At 39.6% G+C, this 23,848-nt stretch overlaps 1 protein-coding gene across 8 annotated transcripts in view; it reads right to left on the bottom strand.

Annotated features, from left to right (window-relative positions):
• Nucleotides 1-23,848, bottom strand: part of GIGYF2 (GRB10 interacting GYF protein 2) — a 127,870-nt gene that overhangs the window by 32,137 nt on the left and 71,885 nt on the right. For 7 of the 8 annotated variants that reach the window (XM_043462008.1, XM_043462000.1, XM_043462006.1 and 4 more), the window contains 7 exons: nt 20,258-20,437; nt 16,020-16,237; nt 15,765-15,927; nt 15,501-15,686; nt 11,576-11,772; nt 10,422-10,581; nt 2,733-2,899 (listed from right to left, as the gene is read on the bottom strand). In XM_043462008.1, the coding sequence (XP_043317943.1) occupies nt 2,733-2,899; nt 10,422-10,581; nt 11,576-11,772; nt 15,501-15,686; nt 15,765-15,927; nt 16,020-16,237; nt 20,258-20,437 (1,271 nt within the window). The remainder of the gene's footprint in view (nt 1-2,732; nt 2,900-10,421; nt 10,582-11,575; nt 11,773-15,500; nt 15,687-15,764; nt 15,928-16,019; nt 16,238-20,257; nt 20,438-23,848) is intronic. The other variant, XM_043462005.1, reaches the window with a different exon arrangement.

Raw genomic sequence — 23,848 nt, 5'->3', positions numbered from 1 at the left:
AGGGATGGGGGAAAGAAATACCAGTAAATAAACTGAAAAGAGTCTAAGAGCCATTTAGTACTTACATTTGAAAGGAAAAGGACTCCTAGACCTCTTTTTGCCCCCAAACACTTTAACTATTAAAAAAAAAAGTCAGAAACCTTTAGAAACGAAGCAGTGCCATCTAGTGGAAGAAGGTGGTGTTGGTACGCAAGAGATACCCTGAGGTGGGAAATGGCCCCTATTTTATTTTAGCTTGTCTTCTCTCTTGCCCTTGAAGCTGAACATTGTTCTGTAATCCAGAGTTCATACTATAACTAAAACATAACAACCAGGGACCTCCCTGCTGGTCTAGTGGTTAAGACTCCGCGTTCCAAGGCAGGGGACCAAGGTTTGATCCCTGGCCAGGGAACTAGATCCCACATGCCGCAACTGAAGATCCTGAGTGCCACAACTAAGACTGGGCACAGCCAAACAAATAATTTAAACGAACAAAAAAAAATCGTTCTCCCAATCTTAACAGTGATTTATAAACTTGAAGATTATGTAAAAATTAGAGAAGTAGGACAAAACAGAATGGAGTAAAATTAAATGCTATGGTAAGAATTTTACAGTAGCTCGTAACAGATACAGGGAGCCAGTATATGTCGTCTTGAAGAGGATGAGACATTTAAAATTAAATGGAATATAAAAGAGCTTTCACAACTGTTTAACTCTCTATCCAAAAATTAGAGGTGCTTCTATTGCTTTTAATACATCACAAATTTAAAAATAAGGGGTAGTAAAAACTTTTTTAGCTTACATATCAAATTACATGGCTGGAATTTAAATTTTGAAGACAAATAAAAGTGAGGGAAAAAATGAAAAGTGAAAGATAGCAGAAATAAAAGCATAAGGGTGACATACACTAAAATTAGACAAATCATTAATGAACAGTTTATATCTTTATCGCACACTTGATTACAGTTCAGAAAAACACATTTGATGTATGACTCCTTTGAGTGAGGTTGACCTGAAACTCAAGGACATTTTTCTTTCTCATTTAACTATTCATGGATAAAAGCTACAGTAGGTTAGTTGACAATTAAGGGCAAAGGCAATACCCGACAAGAAGCAGAGCTTCCCACCGTCTTTCCCCTGAAGTGGGTCTGACTGAGGCTCATCCCCTATAACTGGAAGTCAGGAAATGGATTAGAGCTAGCATGCCAAGCTCCAAGTGGCTAACTGTCAGCTCTCAAACATGCAAGATAAAAACGCATCCCAATTTCTGAGTAGATGGTAAAAGTACAATTTACATACAATAATATAACAATTTTTCTGGATTTACAACAGAAATGTCAGGGTAATTCCCTAGGACTCTTCACTGCTCTCCAAACTTATAGGAGGTCTCAACCCATCAGTAGACAGTGAAATTAATTATCGGGTCAAGATAAACTTTTACATATTGGGGGAAAAGAGAAGAAACAGAAAGAATATATGTACATGGCGCCAAATGTTTCGTGGAACTTGCTTCAGATATATCTGCAAGTTAATGAATATATGAAGTAGTGATGTGAAAATCCTTTGTTTTTTACTATATGCTATGGTCAAAAAAATGTGATAGCTACTGTTCTCACTTATGAACTCTCTTGGCTACAGATGTTGCAAATGACTTACTGATCTTTATCTCATAAGAACCTAACATAGCCCTGGCACAGATCCTCAATACATAATTGGTGAGTAAATCCATGGATCTTACTGTAGAAATCCAGTGTTCAGACTAAAGATTTCTGACTATGGTCACTTAAAGACTATGGCCAGCAATCAGATACTCCAACCTGGAAAACGGAAAAGTGAGGCCCAGAGCCAAAGGAACTCAACAGGGAGAGGCCCAGGAGCATCTGCAAAAAAGACTTCCCCTTCAAAGGTCTCCAGTGTCAGCATACTAAAAGGGTTACGTTATGATCCAATTTTTAGTTAGATATCAGTAACATATTTTAAAAGGGCTTCCCTGGGGGCTTAGATGGTAAAGAATCTGCCTAAAATGCAGGAGACTGGGGTTGGATCCCTGGGTTGGGAAGATCCCCTGCAGAAAGAAACAGCAAGCCATTCCACTATTCAACCCACTCTGTCCATGGAGAATCCCATGGACAGCGCAGCCTGGTGGGCTACAGTCCACGGGGTCGTAAAGAGGCACGTATTTTTTAAAAAGGTAAATAAATGGAGAGAAGAATGGGCATTCTAACTAGAAGCAATGAGAAACTCTAAGTCAGTTGTATTGAAACACAGTAGATAAAGGTAAAAGCTCTGAAATGAATTTGGAAAGGTAAAGAGCCAAAACATGCATGAACTGGTAGGGAGGCCAAGGCAAAATAGTCTTCCTTGAACACATGCTATAAAGCTACTGGAGGATTCTATTTCTTTAGAATGAGTGTGGGGTATGTGTGAGTGTGGGTATATATATATATATACCCACACACACGTGTATATATATATGTGTGTGTGTGTTGAGAGAGAGGAGGAGGAGGACAGGTGTGTGTGTGTGTGTGTGTGTGTGTGTGTGTTGAGAAAGAGACAAAAAAGAAGAGGAGGACAGGCACAGACATCTGAGTTTTAAAAGATCATTGTAGCTACATATGTAGTCTGGGTCAGACTTCCCACTGTTATCTGATCAATTACTTTCAAGGAACTACAGTTTCTTCTTCGTGAGATGTAACATCTAGGGCAAGTGCTTCTGGGGCTACTGTGTTCTGAGTGAGGCATAAGTTACTTACCATATGTGGAGGGGGAGCTGGTCCGGGAGAGAAAGGAACCCTTCCCCACATTTTCATGATATCACCAAGAGGCTGGAAGCTTTCATCACATGCTCTCTTCACCAACAAAGACATGGTGAAATAGCCCGCCTGAAACCATTCTGCCATCTCCTGATTATTGAAGGGACCTACAATAACAAATATTAAACAGAAGAGCAATAAAAATCCTTTCAAGCTAAAAAGAAAAAAAGTATTTCCTGGGTCTGATCCTTACCCAGATAAAGGTAACAACCTGTTTCAGATGGCTCCTGATCTTAATTTATCAAAAAAAGTGGTGAACAGACTTCAAACTAATACAATACTACAGAAACAATTTAAAAATAAGCCTTATGTATACACATCCTAATTTCTGCAGTGTTTTAACTATTTTAAAGAGCACAATTGTCTCCAACTTGCTCAGTCTCTCAGAGCTCAGAAGCTCATCTAAGCTCAAATGGGCTCAGAAGCTCATTTCAGAAAAGCAATCACACTGAAAAGAGTGAGTATTTGTTAGACCTGGTATCACACAGGCATAGAGAACATAAACATGCATGGAAAGAATATGCTCTTCTCCAATTTTCATTTCCCGTCAGAGCTTGTTGGAAGTTAGGCAAACTATAAACAATAATTAATTAAGAAAGATGACCAATTTTTTTATTATTTATCTGAGGTAATTCAGGCCTTGGGAAGGGGAAAAAAACAGACATTTTCTGGATATTTTACAATAAGAAATAATCAAATATTTTATACATAAAATTAATGAACACACTCTGATCAATAACTAGTGATTCAGGAAGTATTTGTTGCTGTTGTTCAGTTGCCAAGTCATGTCCACTCTTTGCGAGCCCGTGGACTGCAGCACACCAGGGTTCCCTGTCCTTCACTATCTCCCTGGGTTTGATCAATTTCATGTCCAGTGAGTCGGTGATGCTACCTGTCTCATCCTCTGCTGCCCCCTTCTCCTCCTGCCTTCAATCGTTCCCAGCATCAGGGTCTTTTCCAATGAGTCGGTTCTTCACATCAGGTCGCCAAAGTATTGGAGCTTCAGCATCAGTCCTTCCAATGAATATTCAGTGTTGATTTCCTTTAAGACTGACTGGTTTGATCTCTTTGCTATCCCAGGGATCTCAAGAGTTTTCTCCAACACCGCAATTCAAAAACAGCATTCTTCAGTGCTCAGCCTTCTTTATGGTCCAACTCTCACATCTGTACAAGACTTCTGGAAAAACCATAGTTTTAACTATATAGACCTTTGTCAGCAAAGTGATGTCTCTGCTTTTTAATATGCTGTGTAGGTTTGTCTTAACTTTCCTTCCAAGGAGCAGCAACTTATAATTTCATGGATGCAGTTACCATCCACAGTGATTTTGGAGCCCAAGAAAAGAAATCTGTCACGGCTTCCCACTTTTTCTCCTTCTATTTGCCATGAAGTGATGGGACCAGATACCATGATCTTTTTTTTTTGAATGTTGAGTTTTAAGCCGGCTTTTTCACTCTCCTCTTTCACCTTCATCAAGAGGCTCTTTAGTTCCTTCTTTACATTCTACCATTAGAGTGGTATCATCTGCCTATCTGAGGTTGTTATTTCTCCCAACAATCTTGACTAGAGCTTGTGAGTCATCCAGCCTGGCGGGGATGTACTTTGCAAAGAAGTTAAATAAACAGGGTGACAATATACAGCCTTCTTGCACTCCTTTCCCAATTTTGAATCAATCTGCTGTTCCATGTAAGGTTCTAACTGTTGCTTCTTGGCTTGCATGCAGGTTTCTTAGCAGACAGGTAAGGTGGTCTGGTATTCCCATCTCTTCTAAGAATTTTCCAGTTTTCTGTGATCCACACAAAGATTCTAGCATAGTCAGTGAGCAGAAGTAGATGTTTTTCTGGAATTTCCTTGCTTTCTCTATAATCCAATGAATGCTGATAATTTGATCTCTGGATCCTCTGCCTTTTCTAAGCCCAGCTCGTACATCTGAAAGTTCTTAGTTCACATACTGCTGAATCATAGCTTGAAGAATTTTGAGCATAACCTTACTAGCATGCAAAATGAGTGCAACTGTACAGTAGTTTGAACATTCTTTGGCCTTGCCTTTATTTGGGATTAGAATGAAAACTCACGTTTTCCAGTCCTGTGGCCACTGCTGAGTTTTCCAAATTTGCTGGCATATTGAATGCAACACATTAATCATATCATCTTTTAGGATTTGAAATAGCTCAGCTAGAAATCTATCACCTCCACTAGCTTTGTTTGTAGTGAGGCTTCCTAAGCCCCACTTGACTTCACACTTCAGGATGTCCAGCTCTAGGTGAGTGACCACACCATTGTGGTTATCCTGGTCATTAGCACCTTTTTTGTATGGTTCTTCTGTATATTCTTGCCACCTCTTCTTAATCTCTTCTCTGTTAGGTCCTTAATGTTTCTGTCCATTATCATGCCTATCCTTGCATGAAATGTTCCCTTGGTTATCTTCAATTTTCTTGAAGAGATCTCCAGTCTTTCCCATTCTATTGTTTTCCTCTACTTCTGTGCATTGTTCATTGAAGAAGGCCTTCTTGTCTTTCCCTGCTATTCTCTGGAACCCTGCATTCAGTTGGGTGTACCTTTTCATTTCTCCCTTGCTTTTCATTTCTCCCCTTTCCTTAGTTATTTGTAAAGCCTCCTCAGGCAACCATTTACCTTCTTGCATTTCTTTTTCTTTGGGATGGTTTTGGTCACTGCTTCCTGTACAATGTTACGATCCTCTGTCGTCCATAGTTCTTCTGGCATTCTGTCTACCAGGTTTAATCCCTTGAATCTATTCATCACTTGCACTGTAAAATCATAAGGGATTTGATTTAAGTCATACCTGAATGGCCTGGTTGTTTTCCCTATTTTATTCAATTTAAGCCTGAATTTTGCAATAAGGAGCTCATGATCTGAGCCAGTCAGCTCCAGATCTTGTTTGTGCTGACTGTATACAGCTTCTCCACCTTTGGCTGCAAAGAATATAATCAATCTGATTTTGGTATTGACCATCTGACAATGTCCATGTGCAGAGTTGTCTCTTTGTGTTGTTGGAAAAGGGTGTTTGCTATAACCGGTGTGTTCTCTTGACAAAACTCTGTTAGCCTTTGCCCCACTTCATTTTGCACTCCAAGGCCAAATTTGCCTGTTACTCTAGGTATCTCTTGACTTGCTTTTGCATTCCAATACCCTGTGATGAAAAGGACATCTGTTTTTTTGCTGTTAGTTCTAGAAGGTCCTGTAGGTCTTTGTAGAACCGGTCAATTTTAGCTTCTTCTGTATCAGGGTTTGGGGCACAGATTCAGATTACTGTGATGTTGAACGGTTTGCCTTGGACATGAACTAAGATCATACTGTCGTTTTTGAGAAGTGCACCCAGGCACTGAATTTCAAACTCAGGAAATATTTACTGAATACCAATCATACAGGTCCAGGCAGGAATCTACAGCAGTAAACAAACAAACAAAAGCCCTGGAATTTCCACATCTGGAAAGGTGGAGTAGATGTACTTTCCCCTGCTCCTGCCAGATGCAACTAAAAACCCTGGACATTAGATATAAAACAAACAAAAAAGACTCTGTAAGGTAGAGACAAGGCAAGAGGCTGACTAGAAGCCTTTAGCAAGACTGACAGAGATTAAAAAAGAAATGAACAAGTTACAGTTACCAACTTCAAGAATGAAACTGGAGATCAGCACAGAACCTACACATATTAAACACGTAACAGAACTCACATAAACTATCACAGTTCACTCATTCGCATCAAATAGATAACTTAATAAACTGTCCTGTAACTATCAAGATTTTTGAATTTGTAGTTTTTATATTCCAAATGGAAAATTTTACCAAACATTTAAACAATTAACACCCTGTGGCAAACATATGGATTTTTCTCAAAAAAAAACAAAAAACAAAAAACAAAAAACCTAAGAACAGAACTACCATACAACCCAGCAATTCCATTCCTGGGTATACATATCTGAAATAAAACAAAAACACTAATTCAAAAAAATATATGCATTCCAATGTTTACAGCAGCATAATTTACAATTGCCAAGATATGGAAGCTACCTAAGAGTCTGTCAACAGATCAATGTATGAGGAGGATGTGGTATATACATATACAAAGGCATGCTCTGCTGTGTGCTGTGTGCTAACTTGCTTTAGTCATGCTCAACTCTGTGCAACCCAATGGACTGTGGCTTGCCAGGCTCCTCTGTCCACGGGATTCTCCAGGCAAGAAAACTGAAGTGGGTTGCCATGCCCTCCTCCAGGGGATCTTCCCGACCCAGGGACTGAACCCATGTCTCTTGCATCTACCTGCATTGACAGGTGGGTTCTTTGCCAACAGCACCACCTGGGAAGTCCACAATGGCATGTTACTCACTCATTAAAAAAAAGAATGAAATTTTGCTATTTGCAAAAACATAGATGGACTGGTAAAATCAAAGACAAACAAATACTATATGATATCACTTATATGTAGAATCTAAAAAATATAACTAATTAGTAAAAACAGCCAAAAAGAAACAGACTCATAGACACAAAGAACAAATTAGTCGTTAGTAGTGGGAAGGAAGGTGGGAAGGAACAAACAAGAGTAGGAGGTTAAGAAGTACAAACTACTAAAGCAAAAACCACACACACACCAAGAACTAACACCAACTCTAAACAATGTTTTCCATAAAACAGAAGGGGAGGAAGTAATTGCCAGTTCATTTTATGAAGCTAGTATTATCCTGATACCAAAACCAGACAATAAGAGTACAAAAAAAAAAACCAAAACTACAAAATATTCTTTAGGAATAGAGATACAAAAATCCCAAACAATTTGTCACTAAGATTCAGCAATATATAAAATGAATTACATACCATGACCAAATAGTTTATTCCAAGGATGAAAACCTAATTCAATATGCAAAAACCAGTCAATGTAATCTACCATATTTAACTGGGTAAAAGAAAAATCACATGATTGTTATCAAGGGATGCTGAAAAAGCATTTGGCAAAACCCAATATCCAATCATGATAAAAAGCTCTCAAAATAAAGGGTACTTCCTTAACCAGATAAACAGCACCTAAAAAACTCAACAGTTAACATGACCACTTTATTATTATTTAAAGTTCCCCCTAAGGCAGAAAAGTAGGATAAACAAAGCAAGTATGTCTGCTCTCACCCCTCTTACCTAACAGTTTGGAATATACAGTAAAGCAACAAAAGGAAAGAGGCTTACAGATTGGAAATGAAAAAAAGAAAACCATCCCTATTTGCAGATGACAATAGTCTACATAGAAAATCTATGCAATCTAACAAAACAACTCCTAGCACTAATAAAAGAGCTCAGTAAGGTACACAAACATCTAAAATTCAATTCTACATAGTAGCAATAAACACACTGAAATACGGCAAGATTTACAACTGCTCAAAAAATCATATACTTAGGTAAAAATTTAATAAAATATGTACAGAATCTATACTGAAAATTACACAGTGCTGAGGAAAGAAATTAAAGATCTAAAAAAACTGACAGACATACCACATTCATGGATTGGAAGACTCACCATGGTAAAGATGTCAGTTCTCTTCAAAATGATAGAAGTTTAACGTAATCCCTATATGGCAACCCACTCCAGCATCCTCGCCTGGAGAACCCCATGGACAGAGGAACCTGGCAGGTTACAGTCCACAGGGTCGAGAAGACTTGGACACGGCTGAAGCAACTCAGCACACACATGCACTAGTAAATCTCAACAAGACTCCTGGTGTGTATAAATAGGGTTATTCAGAAACTTATATGGAGAAGCAAACCAGGAGAAAGAAGCCAGGAGGAACCAGCACACCCAATTTCAGGACTCACTTTATACCTCTGATAATCAAGACCACACAGTATTGGCTGGAGGGACAAGCACAAAGATCAAATAAAGAAACCAGGGAATTTCAGGGAGTCCAGTGGTTAGGGCTCTGTGCCACTACTGCAGGGGCAGAGGTTCAATCCCTGGTTGGGAAACTAAGACCTCATAACCCACGCAGCATGGCCAAGAGAAAAGAAAAAAGAACCCAGAATAAATCAACACAAATAAATATGTTCAACGAAATCTTGAAGAAAGTACAAAACAATTCAGGGAGGAAAAGTCAGATAGAAAAAAGACAGAGGAAAAGGTACCAGTACAACTGGATATTCATAGGGAAAAAACATTAAAATCTTGACGTAAGTCACATACCTTATATAAAAATTAACTCAAAATGGAATACCAACTTAAGTACATAAAGCTATAATGTAGAGGGAGGAGGGGGAAAGGGATAAAACCTTGAGATGTGTTCAGCAAAGAGTTCTTAATTAAACCAAAGCACAATCCATAAAAGAAAAAAGGTATTCATAATCAACTGTACTTCATCAAAATTTAAAACTTTTGTCCTGTTCAAGACTGTTCAGAGTCTGCTCTGAATCTTGACTGTATCAGTGTCAATATCCTGGATGTGATATTGTTAGTTTTTCAAGAGGTTACCACTGGGGTAAACTGTGTAAAAGGTGCATGGAATCTCTGTATTATTTCTCACAACTGTTTGTGAAGCTATAATTACCTCAAAATAAATATAATTAAAATACACACCTGTACATGTTTTAATTAAAACATTCTACAGGCATGTAAATTCAGATAATCAAAAAATATACACAGTGCCATGTAGTGATAGATACTATAAGGAAGAATAAAGCAGGGGAGGGGGACTGAGGATAGAAAAGGAATTACGATGTTAAAGAAAGTTAACGGTCAACAACGAAATTCAGGTTACAAGCAAAAATTCCAAAATGCAGAAATGAAAAATCAACAGATGTTCTTCACAACATTCTCTCCCCATTCTAATCTAACTTACATACCATACACATACTTTAAGCAATTAGTTTAAAATATGGTACTCTTCTCAAATATTTTAAATATTTCTTTTGTCATTTAGGATATCAACTCCACTTCAGTGAAACATTCAAACAAGCTTTTCCAAGATGATTGCCATCATCTTTTTTTACAAGGTGACTAAAACACAGTGAATGTATGAAATTCAACTGCCCAGTCAATAGCCAGCATGCCAGAAATGAGGGGGTCTTAAGCATACTGACTACTCCCCCCATCATATTAGTAATCACAATCTGCCTTGTATTCAAATTATTTTCACTAGACTCCTTCCCATCATTGAAATATAAAGTACTATGGAGGGAACCTATTAACCAGACGTCTATACAAAAGAAGAAAGCCTGTAGCACTGACTTTTGTTCTACTATTACACAAATTAACATTAAATAATCACCATGCTTTTGTTCTGTGGTACTGAAGACCCTTGAGAGTCCCCTGGACTGCAAGGAGATCCAACCAGTCCATCCTAAAGGAAATCAGTCCTGAATATTCACTGGAAGGACTGATGCTGAGAAAGACTGAAGCCGGGAGGAGAAGGGGATGACAGAGGATAAAATGGTGGGATGGCATCACCAACTCAATGGACATGAGTATGAGCAAGCTCTGGGAGTTGGTGATGGACAGGGAAGCCTGGCATGCTGCAGTCCACAGGGTTGCAAAGAGTCAGACATGACTGAGTGACTGAATGACTGAATCACCATCTTAGAGAATCTGGAGGTAATGGCATACTTCTCTACTTAGAGCAGAATGGAACAACCTACCTTGAATTTCTCCCTGAGGATCTTTGTAATACCACTTCTGCATTGCTTCGTGCATCAATGGAATTGAGACTCCCTTAGCTCTGTGTTCTTGCAGTTTTGATGCCAGTCTCTCATCATCTAGTGCACTGTCTTGGAGATAAGCCACCATTTTCTCAGCTTGCTAAAAGAAAAAATTAAATAATGAATTGTGGAAACAAATGATCCTAAATTAATACTTGTACACATAACTGTCCGTCTCTTTTGGACTACATGATCTGTGAGAGGCACTCTGCAAAGGACACAGCAGGCAACAATTTAATTCATCCAATAATGCCATGAAATAGGTACTATCCTCATTTCACAAAGGGGGAAACTCTGTGAACTAAGGCAGGTTCAGGGCTATCAAGTCTTGCTTAAGGTTTCAAAATTATCAAGCAAACTCAAATGAGACTAGAACTGGAACAGATTAAAGTCCAAGCATCTTATCAATACAATATTGTAAAGTAATTAGCCTCCAACTAATAAAAATAAATGGGGGAAAAAAAAAGAGTGCCATTTAAACAAATAGCCCTATATTATATAAACTAAATCTGTAAAAACATGTTAATAGATCAAAAAGCTCAATTATAATACAATTACAAATAAAATATTTTACAAGTTTTTATTCCTTTCTGCAATACTTCCTTGCCACCAACAACTGTACCCTGAAGGAAAAAGAATTTCCTCTGTAGAAAGCAAGCTATCATTTACCTTACATACAAGCAACAGTATATAAAAATGTTAGGGAACTCTAGAGACATGAATATGATGGTATTTCTGTTTTCCCTGTTACACTTTAGGTGAAAAATATAGAAGACACAGTGCCTCTCCACAGCTGCTTGTATTTGCCATTTCTGGCATTCCATTAATTTCCAAAAGAAAAAAGAAAACAGCTCAGGGCAACCTCAGAAGAGCAAAAAATAATCGGACTTAATGACTACTACATAGCAGAAACTTAAAAGCATGAAATGATTTGAAAGACAATTACTCATACAAATAAATACTAGACATAAAAACAACTTTTCTAGTACACAAAATCTAGTGCACAAAAGTTCCATTTCTGAATATTCATTTAATGCTTTTCAATTTTTATGGCAGTTCGAGAGGCAAGAAAAAAGAAATATGTTGATTTGTACCTGCTCCAAGTGTTTGAGACCCTCTTCATCATCTGGCTCTGTGGAAACACTACCCATTCCAGGAGCACCTACAACTGGCGTTTCAACTGGCCGGAGGACAGGACTAGGATTGGGAACAGGAGGTGGGAGGATGAGAAGAGGAGAGGCTGTATCTGAAGGGATCTGTGACAGGGGCTGCTGGACATCAGGAACCATTTCTAGAGAGAAAAAAAAAATGTAGACAGAGGAAAATCCTCTAAAATAGACTCTTAGAAAGAATAACTATCACCAAGTTGAGCAGCTTGCTAACTGGGCTCAACAGATTTATGAACCATGTCATGAACACTGCTGCTACTTCTTACGTAGAAGTGTGTATTCCTCCCCAGAATGACGAAGTACCTCCATAGGGTGACAACAAATAAGATTGAAAGGTATCCAGAAAGGGCTTCTACAGTGCCATACTGTGTCACGAGAGTATCTACCCAATAATTATAGGTCTACCTCTTGAAAACAAACAGAATTAGTCCAATCCCTTCTTCACATCATGTCTCTGAGTTGTAAAGACAGTAAAAAGCACTGCAAATCTCCTCAAATACACCATATCTCAGCATGTGAAAGTGAAAGTCGCCCAGTCGTGTCCAATTCTTAATGACCCTAGGGACTACACAGTCCCTGAATTCTCCAGGCCAGAATATTGGAGTGGGTAGCCTTTCCCTTCTCCAGGGGATCTTCCCAACCTAGGGATGGAAACCAGGTCTCCCACATTGCAGGCGGGTTCTTTACCAGCTGAGCTCCAAGGGAAGCATAAAAACCTTCACCTCAGCATAAAAACCTTTATTAAAAACATCTGCAATTACTTTGAATAATTACCTATTTCAACTTATAATTAACATAGTTCAATACAATACATTCTGCAGGGTAGCAACAAGTTCATTGGGTCTACCTGTACAGAGCAGGAGGTTCTTCACAGTAAGAGTAAAGACTACAAAAGAGGTTCTGTCTTGGTTCCTATTTCTAACCTCAGTATTCAGGCTCTTGAGGAGGAAAGGGGGATGGAAGTAATTAGATACAACTGTAGCTTCCCCTTTGAAATCTTGTTTGTTCAATTACAGCAAGCTTCTCCAAATTCCCATTCCTCTCCACCCTTTGCCAGACTTCTTAAAAGGACAGTGTGACCTCTATACAACTTTCTCTACTTTATCACCACCCATACCAGTTATAAGGTAACTTCTACTTCCAACAACCCCAGTAAAGCTTCTCTCCCAAAGATAAGCATTCACCCAAAGTGCTCAAACACAATGGTTGTTCCTAGTCCCCATCACTTAACCTTAGGTTCGACATTATCTTCCCAATTCTAAGCTGGAACATTCTCCTTCCTTCCTTTTCCTGCACTCTTCTTCTTGCCTTGCCAAGGTTTTTCTCTGGCTCCTCTATCTACCCTCTAAAAGTAGGGATTACCCAGGTTCTGTTCTCAGTCCACTTCTTCTCACTCCTAACAGTGTATGTAATCTTTTAAATGTTCATTCTCTCTGTGGCCCAGAACTCTTCCCAATGAGCTACAGCCCCCTCACTCTCAACTGCTCTCTGGCTATCTCTATCTAATTTCTCACCAACACCTCCTTGTTCATAACCTGAATTTGTTCTCCCCCCTCCCAAATGTGCTCCTCAAAACTTCCACTCTTTCTCTATTAAGGATACCCTAACCTCTCACACACCGAATTCATCTTTGACTTTTCCTTCCCCTAATAAACAACAAGCAGTAACTATGTCCTGTCAGCTTTTACTTTGAAATCTCATCTGCCACTACTTCCCTTCACAAGTGCACTGCTCAGGACACCAACGGGTCACAAAGCAGCCCATCTGTCAACACAATCTACTCTTCACACACAGCTTTCAAATATATGATCCAACCGTTTCCCACCAGCCTCCTTTCCACATCTCATACTTCATCTAAATAAAAACAGAAACTGATTTCCTGCCCATGCTTGGATCAGCCCCATTTCCTCGCTGTAGCTTTCACTGCAACCTACTACTGCAATGCCCTCTCCTAATTCATCCTGCTATACCTAACTCCAAATTCTACTTATTATTTTAAGACAAGTTCAAAGGCACTTGCTTCCTGATCATTCCAGGAGTGTGCCAATCATGAATTCGTATCATTTTTTTTGTCCTAGGTTACTGATATGCACATGCTTTATTTCCCCTATAAATTGTTAAGTCCAGAGTTAAGTCCAATGCACATTTAAGCAGCTTTTCCAAAAGATACGTGTCTAGACCCTACCCTAAAACCTCCTAGAATAAGGCCGTAGATGTGGACATTTAAAAGTATGAACTACAAATAATCTGAGGGCACAGCATAGCTGAAAAATTACTACTACAAATGAAAGAGGTCTCAAAATGTACAAGTCTCATGGTACCTGATATATACAGTTGAGATTCAAATACTTGCTGAATTCATTCATCTAGCTTTGTTACAAACAAAAAAAAAAATGAAGGAAAAAATTCTTGGTTCAAGCTCTCAAAACAGTATTTACTGGGCAAGAAAAAGAACAGTTCTTCATAATGCTGTTTTTTAGAAACAGTGCTGGCTGTTTAAGGAGAAGACACCTAACCTAGCTTGGGACCTTGGGGTGGCCGAGTTTCAGCCCAGAGAACAGCGTATGCTGAGGCACAAAGGCAAGAGAACAAGGCCCATTCCGGGACCTAGCAGGCTGTGAAGCAGACGAGCGGAGTGCAAAGTGCAGAGAGCTTAGTGCTGAAACTGCAGAGGCAGCGCAGGCGCCAGACCACGCAAGGCTCTCACAGGCCAAGGCAACAGGTGTGAATTTTCATGGTGAGAGTCAAAGGTGCTCAGTCGTGTCTGACCCTTTGCAACCACAGTCCATGGAATTCTCCAGGCGAGAATACTGGAGAGAGTAGCCTTTCCCTTCTCCAGGGGATCTTCCCAAACCAGGGATCAAACCCAGGTCTCCCTCACTGCAGGCGGTTTCTTTACCAGCTGAGCCACAAGGGAAGCCCAAGAATACTAGAGTGGGTAGCCTATCCCTTCTCCAGGGGATCTTCCCAACCCAGGAATTGAATCAGGGTCTCCTGCCTTGCAAGCAGATTCTTTACCAACTGAGCTATCAGGGAAGCTCTAATTTTCATTGTGAATAAATCAATTTACCTTTCAATATCAGGCGTAACACTGCCATTTTTTAGTACATACAAGAAGAAACATGGAAATGAACATTAATACTGCCTGTTAAGGTGTATGTAAAATCAATACAGTAACACTGGAAAAGGAGATATAACTTTAAGCTTATTCTCTAGTAAAGGTGATGGGTCTTCCTCAGAGTTATATTGGCCTCTTTGAAACAATGGCATTATGGTCTGTCATCTGGACACATACACAGCCATTACATAAATGGAATCTGATATGGAAATCAAACTACTGCAGAGGATCCCAAATCCAGTTTGCTTGACTGATACCAGGGTGGCTGTACCCCTAGGAAGTGATAGTTACCTTGCTGCTTCTAATTCTGTTTTGATGAATTCTGGGATAGATACACAGGGGAAGCAGTGTTTGAGTAGGCGGACTGATAAAATGGGCTTCCCCTGTGACTCAGTGGTAAAGAATCTGCCTGCAAAGCAGGAGATGCAGGAGAGTCCCATTTGATTCCTGGGTCAGGAAGATCCCCGGGAGTACGGCATGACAACCCACTGCAGTATTCTTACCTGGAGAATCCCATGGACAAAGGAGCCTGGCAGGCTATAGTCCATAGGGTACCACAGACTTGGACACAACTGAAGTGACTGAGCATGCGCACACACAGGTAAAATAACCTATTCCAATAATTCACCACTAGAAGCAGCTCAAGGAGGCATAAATGAAGCCTATCATATCATTTAATCACTGGTCCCAGCAAAATCCAAGTCTGGCTTGCTGACTCTCATAAATACATACCATCCCCCCTGCTGGATACTTTGGTTGATAGACTATTATCTGTCCGACTCTCTTCTTCAGCTTTTTCCATTTGCTCAGTTTTGGATTCCTCTTTCCTCTCAAACTGTGGTGCTTCCTGAGGTTGGTCTGAAGGAGAACCTGGTCTAGCAGATGAAGAGGAGGTCTGGGGTGTTTCCTCACTAGCTTCTGCAATAGGAAGCAATCTTAAATTAACAACTTAGGAAACTTAGTTTGATTAAAAATAAAGGGCAAAATGAGCCTTACCAACTCCTACTCTGTCTGGCTTCTCTGCCTCCTTCTTATTTGTCTTATCGGGTTCTTTGGCTTCTTCATTATGGCTGCCCTCAGAGTCAGAGCACTCCTCCCCTTCCTCTACAGGCCGGAAGTCCATCTCCTGCTCTTCTGGAATAGGCTCTTTCTGTACTTTCTGTGGGGAGAAAATAAAGCCAAAGATGAACAGCATATTTGGATTTGGAAGAAGGTCAGTACCTGTGATAACATTTAAAATAAATTTCTTACCTTCAGAGAGAGGAACGCTCCAGATGAGTCAAATGTGCCCATTTCCTCTTCCGCGTCCTCCAAGCACCATTCAGGCAAGCTATCCCTGTCATCATCTATGCTTCCACTGCCGGAGCGCACCCTTCGGTAACCCCGTTCATCATCCCGGTCTCGAAAATCAAACTCAAATCTTCGCCGTCGTTCCATGTGTTCCCGCCAGCCTGCAGAACGAGGGCCATCTGGGATGAGGAGGAGGACACAAACCTTAGAGAAGTTTTGTGACAGTATTCGAAAGAGAAAACCATGGACAGGAAACAAAGGAGAAAATTACAACTGACAGCTAATGCAAATGTATCAACCTGTAAAGAAAAAAGTAGGAAATGAAGCAAACGAAGCTCAAAGTTCACAATTATATTCTATGCACCGTCAGTAAGTGACAACAGTAGTTATCGTCATAAACTACTATCACAACATACTCTTAAGTTTTTAAAGATAAACTTAAAAAATTGAAAAAAAAAAAGATAAACTTAAAAGAAACCACTTTTAAAGGACAGTTCTTCAAAGTATCTACTTTTAATAATCTCTAGAACTGAATGTCTGACTGAAATGATGATCAGTCACTCATGTGGCCCACTCCTAGACTAGACTGAGGCACTGGATATCCTTCCATCCTGAGTCCATGCCCTCCCGTTGGCAAGTCTTAAAGCATTTTCTTTCTTCTGATGAAAATATCATTCTTTATGGATAAGACCAGCCCCCTTGATAATATAACAATATCCACGACATGATGCTATTGTGTCAATTCTTAATACCAGACTCATCATCTCCACCTACTAGTGTCAGGATCCCATTGGTAATACCGATTCCTCCCCACTTCCCAAAACAGTCATGAAATTATAGCACTGACAGGTCATATCTGGCCCACTATCCCAATTATATAGTTTATGAAACAAAACCTCTGACAGCAGAAGTAATGTGCATAACAAAGGAACTGGAATCCAATCCTGCATCCTCTACTGCTTTTTCCACAGTAATAGGCTTGCTTTCCTTTCCCTTTTCTCTTAACTCTCTCTAGGGAGTTTTAATTTCCGTGGAATACCCCCAGGGACATTCCTAAATCCACCCTTGCATATTACTTAGAACATCTACTTTCCAACAGAAAACAACTGCCCAAGAAGAAAAGATCTAAGTAAAAAAACAAAACAAAACAAAAAACAGGTGGGGGGAGTCCTCTTGTTAATACTGACAAATCTGAATCTAAGAGTCTTAAAAAGAGATGCAAGTTTTATCCTATTATGATTTTATATCCTTGACTGCTCTCTCCGAGGGAGATATGCAGGGGGAAAAAAAAAAAAAAGAGGTCAAAGTTAAATGTTACTGTACTCTTGAGGCCCAATTTGCTAAAACCTGTGATCTAAAAATCAAACTGAAAACCAAAGGGCAAAATTGTTAAAACATCAAATACATGTAGCATCTTATAAGCCTCTTAAAGTGAAAGGCTGACTCACTGAGGCATGTCTGACTCTTTGTGACCCCATGGACTGTAGCCCACCAGGCCCCTCTGTTTCATGGAATTCTCTAGGCAAGAATACTGGACTGGGTTGCCATTTCCTTCTCCAGGGGATTTTCTGCACCCAGGGAATTGAACCCAGGTCTTCTGCACTGCAGGCAGATTGTTTTTTTCACTGTCTGAGCCACCAGGCAAGTCTCATAAGTCACTTACAAAAAGGGAAGAAAACTTTATTCTCCCTTTCCCCACACTTTACTTACAACAAAACACAATTTATTGCCTCCTATGAAAATGAAGGAGTTTTATAACGAGATTGTCTAAATGTAAACCTAGAGCCATTATCCCAAAGAAGTATTCATGATCAAAAGCTGAATTCCAGACTGCTCTGTCTGCTGCTCTCATTTCTAAGTATGCACTGTGATAGGAATCTATCCTTCTAGGCATGTGGCTCATGTTTCCCTCTAAGTTTCCTAAGTTCACCTCCCAGAGCGGGTGCTCTGCTGTCCTTAATGCTCCCAACTCCATATGTACCCAGTTGTGAGATGTACTTTAATAAAACTACACCCTATAATTGTTTTGTTGTCTTAAATAGTTAATAAAATTTTATTCATGGAACTAAATGTACCAGATAAGGCACATCTATAGCTTATTAAGACTGACCACTGCATTATAGACCTTAAATCTGAACTAAATTATGATACTATTTCCTTAAGTCAAGATCACTGTATTTAAAATTTTAATCAAATCTAATAAAAGATTAACTAAAATGTTAAGATAGTAACTAATAACAACTGATATAATCAGACTTGCTTTTAATATGCTGGGTTTAAAAAGTAGATTTTTTAAATGCATATTTACACTGTTCAGCCCCCATGTATCTTTATGTCCCACAAACTGTCTTTTTAAAATAAATGGATTAAAAAAACTGGAAAATTGCCAAGCTGATGACAAAACTGATGTGAAAGTCAAATTTCACTGGAAAGAAAGATTTACAAAAGATAGGGGGACAAAAAAAGAGACAATATATATCCAAAATCTAAGCTCTTGGGTGAGGTGGTAAGTGGCAGAATATAACACTAATGTTTTACTTTTAACTCACTTTAATAGAATGAATGTTAGACGTTCGGGCTCAGAAACACTGTTCATCTTCCAAAACATTCACCTTGTTTGTTTTTGATCAGCTGGAATTTTCTTCCCACTCAGCCCAGATCCCATCCATTCTTTCACTGAATGCTTGTTGGGAACATAGTCTATAAGCCCCTCTGCTTACAGGCAAGCTCAGCACAAAATCCCATAATGCCCTGAAGAGAACTGTAAGATCTGGTTGCCCAGGACACAGATTGATAAGAACTGCCTAGATAACTGTGATGCAAACAATGCCCACTAATGACAGAAATCTCTCCCCAGAGGCAGCCAGTGAGGAGTTGAGGTAAAAGGATTATGACTCTATCCGGGCATCACCGACTCGATGGGCATGAGTTTGAGTAAACTCCGGGAGTTGGTGACGGACAGGGAGGCCTGGCGTGCTACAATTCATGGGGTCGCAAAGAGTCGGACACGACTGAGAGACTTAACTGACTAACTGAATGATTAACTTCACTAAGTGTCCACCTATCCACAACTCCATAAAGGACCCTAAAGGCCAGTTATAATGTTTACTCAGGCCAATGACTTGTTAATAACTTGATTCTTTTAAGTAAATGAAAACAGTTTACATTATTATCAGTTCAGTTCAGGCACTCAGTCATGTCCGACTCTTTGCGACTCCATGGACTGCAGCATGTCAGGCTTCCCTGTCCATCACCAACTCCTGGAGCTTACTCAGACTCACGTCCATCCAGTCGGTGATGCCATCTAACCCATCTAATCCTCTGTCGTCCACTTCTCCTGCCTTCAATCTTTCCCAGCATTACATTATTATATCTTCCTGTATTAAAGTAAGCTTCCTTGGCATAGAGTCAGTACATAAAATAATGTTATGCATGTGAAATTCAAAAGACATGTACACACTCTTTGTATGCTTCAGTTCTGCATGACCCAAGATTCAAACTGCAGGGGCATCTGCTGATCATGAGGCATGGAATCAGCACTTGGGTAGGGAACGAACTTTGACACAAAGCACCAGTGTCTTCAATTACCAGCATATCTAATGTCAGGAAGAACAGTCTGAAACCTTCGTAAGAGTCAAACAGAAGAACTTACAAAACCACTAATCATGACTATTCTCTCTTCTTTTTCTAAAGTTAGAGAGACAAAAGGATAAACTTACGATTATGCTTCTGACCTAGGTCTAAAGTTTATTCTTCAAATAAGAAGAAATCACATTTTCAAGACAAAAAAGGAATAAATCCTTTCTTATGCAGGGGGGGGAAAAAAACCTCACTTCAGGGAGAGCACATATTCCTAAGTAAGCATAAAATTACCACATAAAAAAGCATGCTGAAAAAAGATTCAGAGACTTAGAAAAACCAAATGAAATCCTCTCTCATTTTTACAGTTAAGGGCAGGTGCTTCCCATTAAACCACACTGCCCCAGAAAAAGAAAAGTGAGTTTTTCTAATCAACTGAACAGGTGTGGGGAATTTTTATGTTAAATTTTTTTGTGGTAATAAGACTGAGTGTGACAACATAAATATGACTCCTCTCTTTTTTCCTTATCAGTTTAGGTTTTCCACTTTATTCTTAAGAATTCCTGCAAAATCCTCGCTTCCTTGGGTCCCTGTGTGCTTCTGCTCAACAGGGTTCTTACCAGGGCTGTGGGGCCGCCACCTTTCTCCATCCCTTCTTGATCCAGCTAGTCGCCAGCCTCCATCTTCATCTTCTCCATTCTGTTCCTCTCTAAAAATACGCCAATTTTCACTCTCTGATCGTATAAATTCATGCTTTCTTCCCGCTGACACTGGTCCGCCTTCCTCAAAATTTGGTCTCCCTGTAAAGAAATAGAGTAACCATAAGCCTCAGCCAGCGAGGATTTTGAAAACAGACTTAATTGCTCAAATCAAGCTTTTCTGCAAATATATCCCTCTCAATGTTCAGGCAGTATAAATAAAATAACTGTGGATATATGAGTATATTATTAGACACATTTCTTAAAGCTGAATGTTCAAAGACTGAGCAATTATTTTTTCAAACACAACTAATATGTGCTTTTTTTTTTTTAAAGTCATGCAGTGAAAAGCAAATCAACCGTCCCCTACACAAGATCCCCCAGAGTAAAACCACCATCAACAGTTTCTTACAAAGCCTTTCAAAAACTGACCGTGGCTATACTTACGCATGTATACAGACTCCCCATTCACGCTCCCACTCTCCCCTCAGACTGCTACACGGGCTGCTTTGTGCCCTTCCCGTTTTCACCTGGCAATCCTTCCTTACCAGCATATCTCTTTTTTTTTTCTAAGTCATACAATTCTTTTAACTATCTGATTTAGTAAATCAATGTATTTAATATCAACTTCTACCAGTGATTCTGTCCAAAAGGGTATTGGTAAACTTCAACCTCTTTTATTCCAAACAGATTGTAAACTCAGAAATAGGAAGTATAAGCTACAACTTGTCCTTTACTCTGGCACCCAGGACATTACAGGCAGACAACAAATTGCTTTTGAACAAAATCCAAAGCTAAGTTATGTCTAACCGGATACAACTCAAGAGTTACATTAACAGTAAAAGAGAGACTGTTATACATAAAAAACTAAATTGGTACTTTCAAAAGACAAGAGAAATCTAAACCATGCAAATTTGTTAGTCACTATAACTATACCACATGTGCTAACATATGTAATTCATAACGAACTATAGAAAATTTCACATTAAAGTATGTGGTTGAAAATCTAAAACATACACTGGAATCCTCAGTTTATAAAAGTTACATAGTCTCTCAGTGATAATCTCAATTCTTTTCAATAAACTGGATTAAAGTGAAAAAAAATTGTATATTTGAAAATGAGGAAATTCTACTCATCCTTTTATATTCCATTTCACACATATTAAGAGTCCCTATCCTGTTTACCCAAACAGTTATTAGGTTGTTATCAAGTACTGGGTTGGCCAAAAAGTTCGTTTGGGTTGTTCTATTACACAATAAAATATCTTGGAATTGGGGGGGGGGGGCAGGGTACAATTATTTGCTGGGCAAAATCTTATTACTATAGGCAGCCTCTAAGACAACTCTCAACAATCCCTGCCTTCTGATCTTTGTGTAATTACCTCACCTTAAGTGTGGGCTGGACTTACTGACTTGCTCCTAACAAACAGAATCCAGTAGACCTGATTGACATGTCATTTCTGATACTGAGTTAAAAACTTCCATCTTGGATGCTCTCTCTGAGGGAATCCAGCAGCCCTGTTGTGAGGCAGCCGTGTGAGAAGCCCACATAGCAGAGAACTAAGGCTTGCCAACAGCCTTGTGAGTGGGTGTGGAAGTGGATCCAACCCCAATCGAGCCCTGAAATGACTGAAACCACACAGAAGACCCAGGCCAGACCTAAGCTAAGAGACGGAGCTAAGCTGCTTCCTTCCTGGCCCACAGAAACTGAGAGAATAAATGCTTGCTATTTTCAGCCACTAAGTTTTAGAGTAACTTATTACACGGCCATAGTTAACAAAAACACTGATTTAACCAATTTAATCTTCGTAACAATCCTCAGTATTAGAAATTATTTTTCCAATTTTACAGCTGAGAATGTTGAGGGTCAAAAAGATAACCCATGGGAACTGTCCAAAATCACACACCACTGTTTAAATGACGTAACTACAACTCTCATGTTAATCTTCTGATTCATTTAACAAATATTTATTGCACAGCAAGTACCAAGTTTTATGAATTTAACTATAGGTACATTCCACATCTGCCCTTGGGATAGAAAGGTTAGACGTTCCAAGCTCTCCTGCTCAGAGTAAGAAGGGACAAGACATTTTAAAAAGCCCACATCTATTTATATGACTTGATGAAAAATACAGCTATATATACAGAAGAAAAATTTAAAACAAAGAAATCCCTAATGTGTATAAATTGGTAAGTGATAGGAAATAACTTTTAACCCATGTAATTATTCAGTCACAAGTAATACGTGCCAGGCACATTGGGAATACAAATACCTGATGGATGAGCTGCTCAAAACACTCATTTCCATCTACTTTTACACTAAGGCTCTGAGAAGTAATGAAGGCACCAAAATAAGCACCCTCCCCCCCCCCAAAAAAAAACACCCACTAATGACTATGCCAAAGCCTTTGACTATGTGGATCACAATAAACTGTGGAAAATTCTGAGAGATGGGAATACCAGACCACCTGACCTGTCTCTTGAGAAACCTGTATGCAGGTCAGGAAGCAACAGTTAGAACTGGACATGGAACAACAGACTGGTTCCAAATAGGAAAAGGAGTACGTCAAGGCTGTATATTGTCACCCTGCTTATTTAACTTATATGCAGAGTACATCATGAGAAATGCTGGGCTGGAGGAAGCACAAACTGGAATCAAGATTGCCAGGAGAAATATCAATAACCTCAGATATGCAGGGAGTTCCCTGGTGGCTCAGACAGTAAAGCGTCTGCCTACAATGCAGGAGACCCGGGTTCGATCCCTGGGTCAGGAAAATCCCCTGGAGAAGTAAATGCCAACCCACTCCAGTACTCTTGCCTGGAAAATCCCATGGTTGGAGAAGCGTGATAGGCTACTGTCCATGGGGTTGCAAAGAGTCGGACACGACTGAGCCACTTCCCTTTCCTTTCCGGTACTCTTGCCTGGAAAATCCCATTGATGGAGGAGCATGGTAGGCTATACAGTCCGTGGGGTTGCAAAGGGTCGGACACGACTGAGTGACTTCATTTCACTTCAGATATGCAGATGACACCACCCTTATGGCAGAAAGTGAAGAAGAACTAAAGAACCTCTTGATGAAAGTGAAAGAGGAGAGTGAAAAGAGTTGGCTTAAAGTTCAACATTCAGAAAACTAAGATCATGGCATCCGGTCCCATCACTTCATGGGAAATAGATGGGGAAACAGTGGCTGACTTTATTTTTCTGGGCTCCAAAATCACTGCAGATGGTGACTGCAGCCATGAAATTAAAAAGACACTTACTCCTTGGAAGGGAAGTTATGACCAACCTAGACAGCATATTAAAAAGCAGAGACACTACTTTGTCAACAAAGGTCCGTCTAGTCAAGGCTATGGTTTTTCCAGTGGTCATGTATGGATGTGAGACTATAAAGAAAGCTGAGCGCCAAAGAATTGATGCTTTTGAACTGTGGTGTTGGAGAAGACCCTTGAGAGTCCCTTGGACTGCAAGGAGATCCAACCAGTGCATCCTAAAGGAGATCAGTCCTGGGTGTT

The sequence above is a fragment of the Cervus canadensis genome, chromosome 2, assembly GCF_019320065.1.
Source record: "Cervus canadensis isolate Bull #8, Minnesota chromosome 2, ASM1932006v1, whole genome shotgun sequence".
Lineage (NCBI taxonomy): Eukaryota > Metazoa > Chordata > Mammalia > Artiodactyla > Cervidae > Cervus > Cervus canadensis.
Note: the sequence above shows the minus strand (reverse complement) of the source record. Positions and strands in the feature narration are given on the sequence as shown.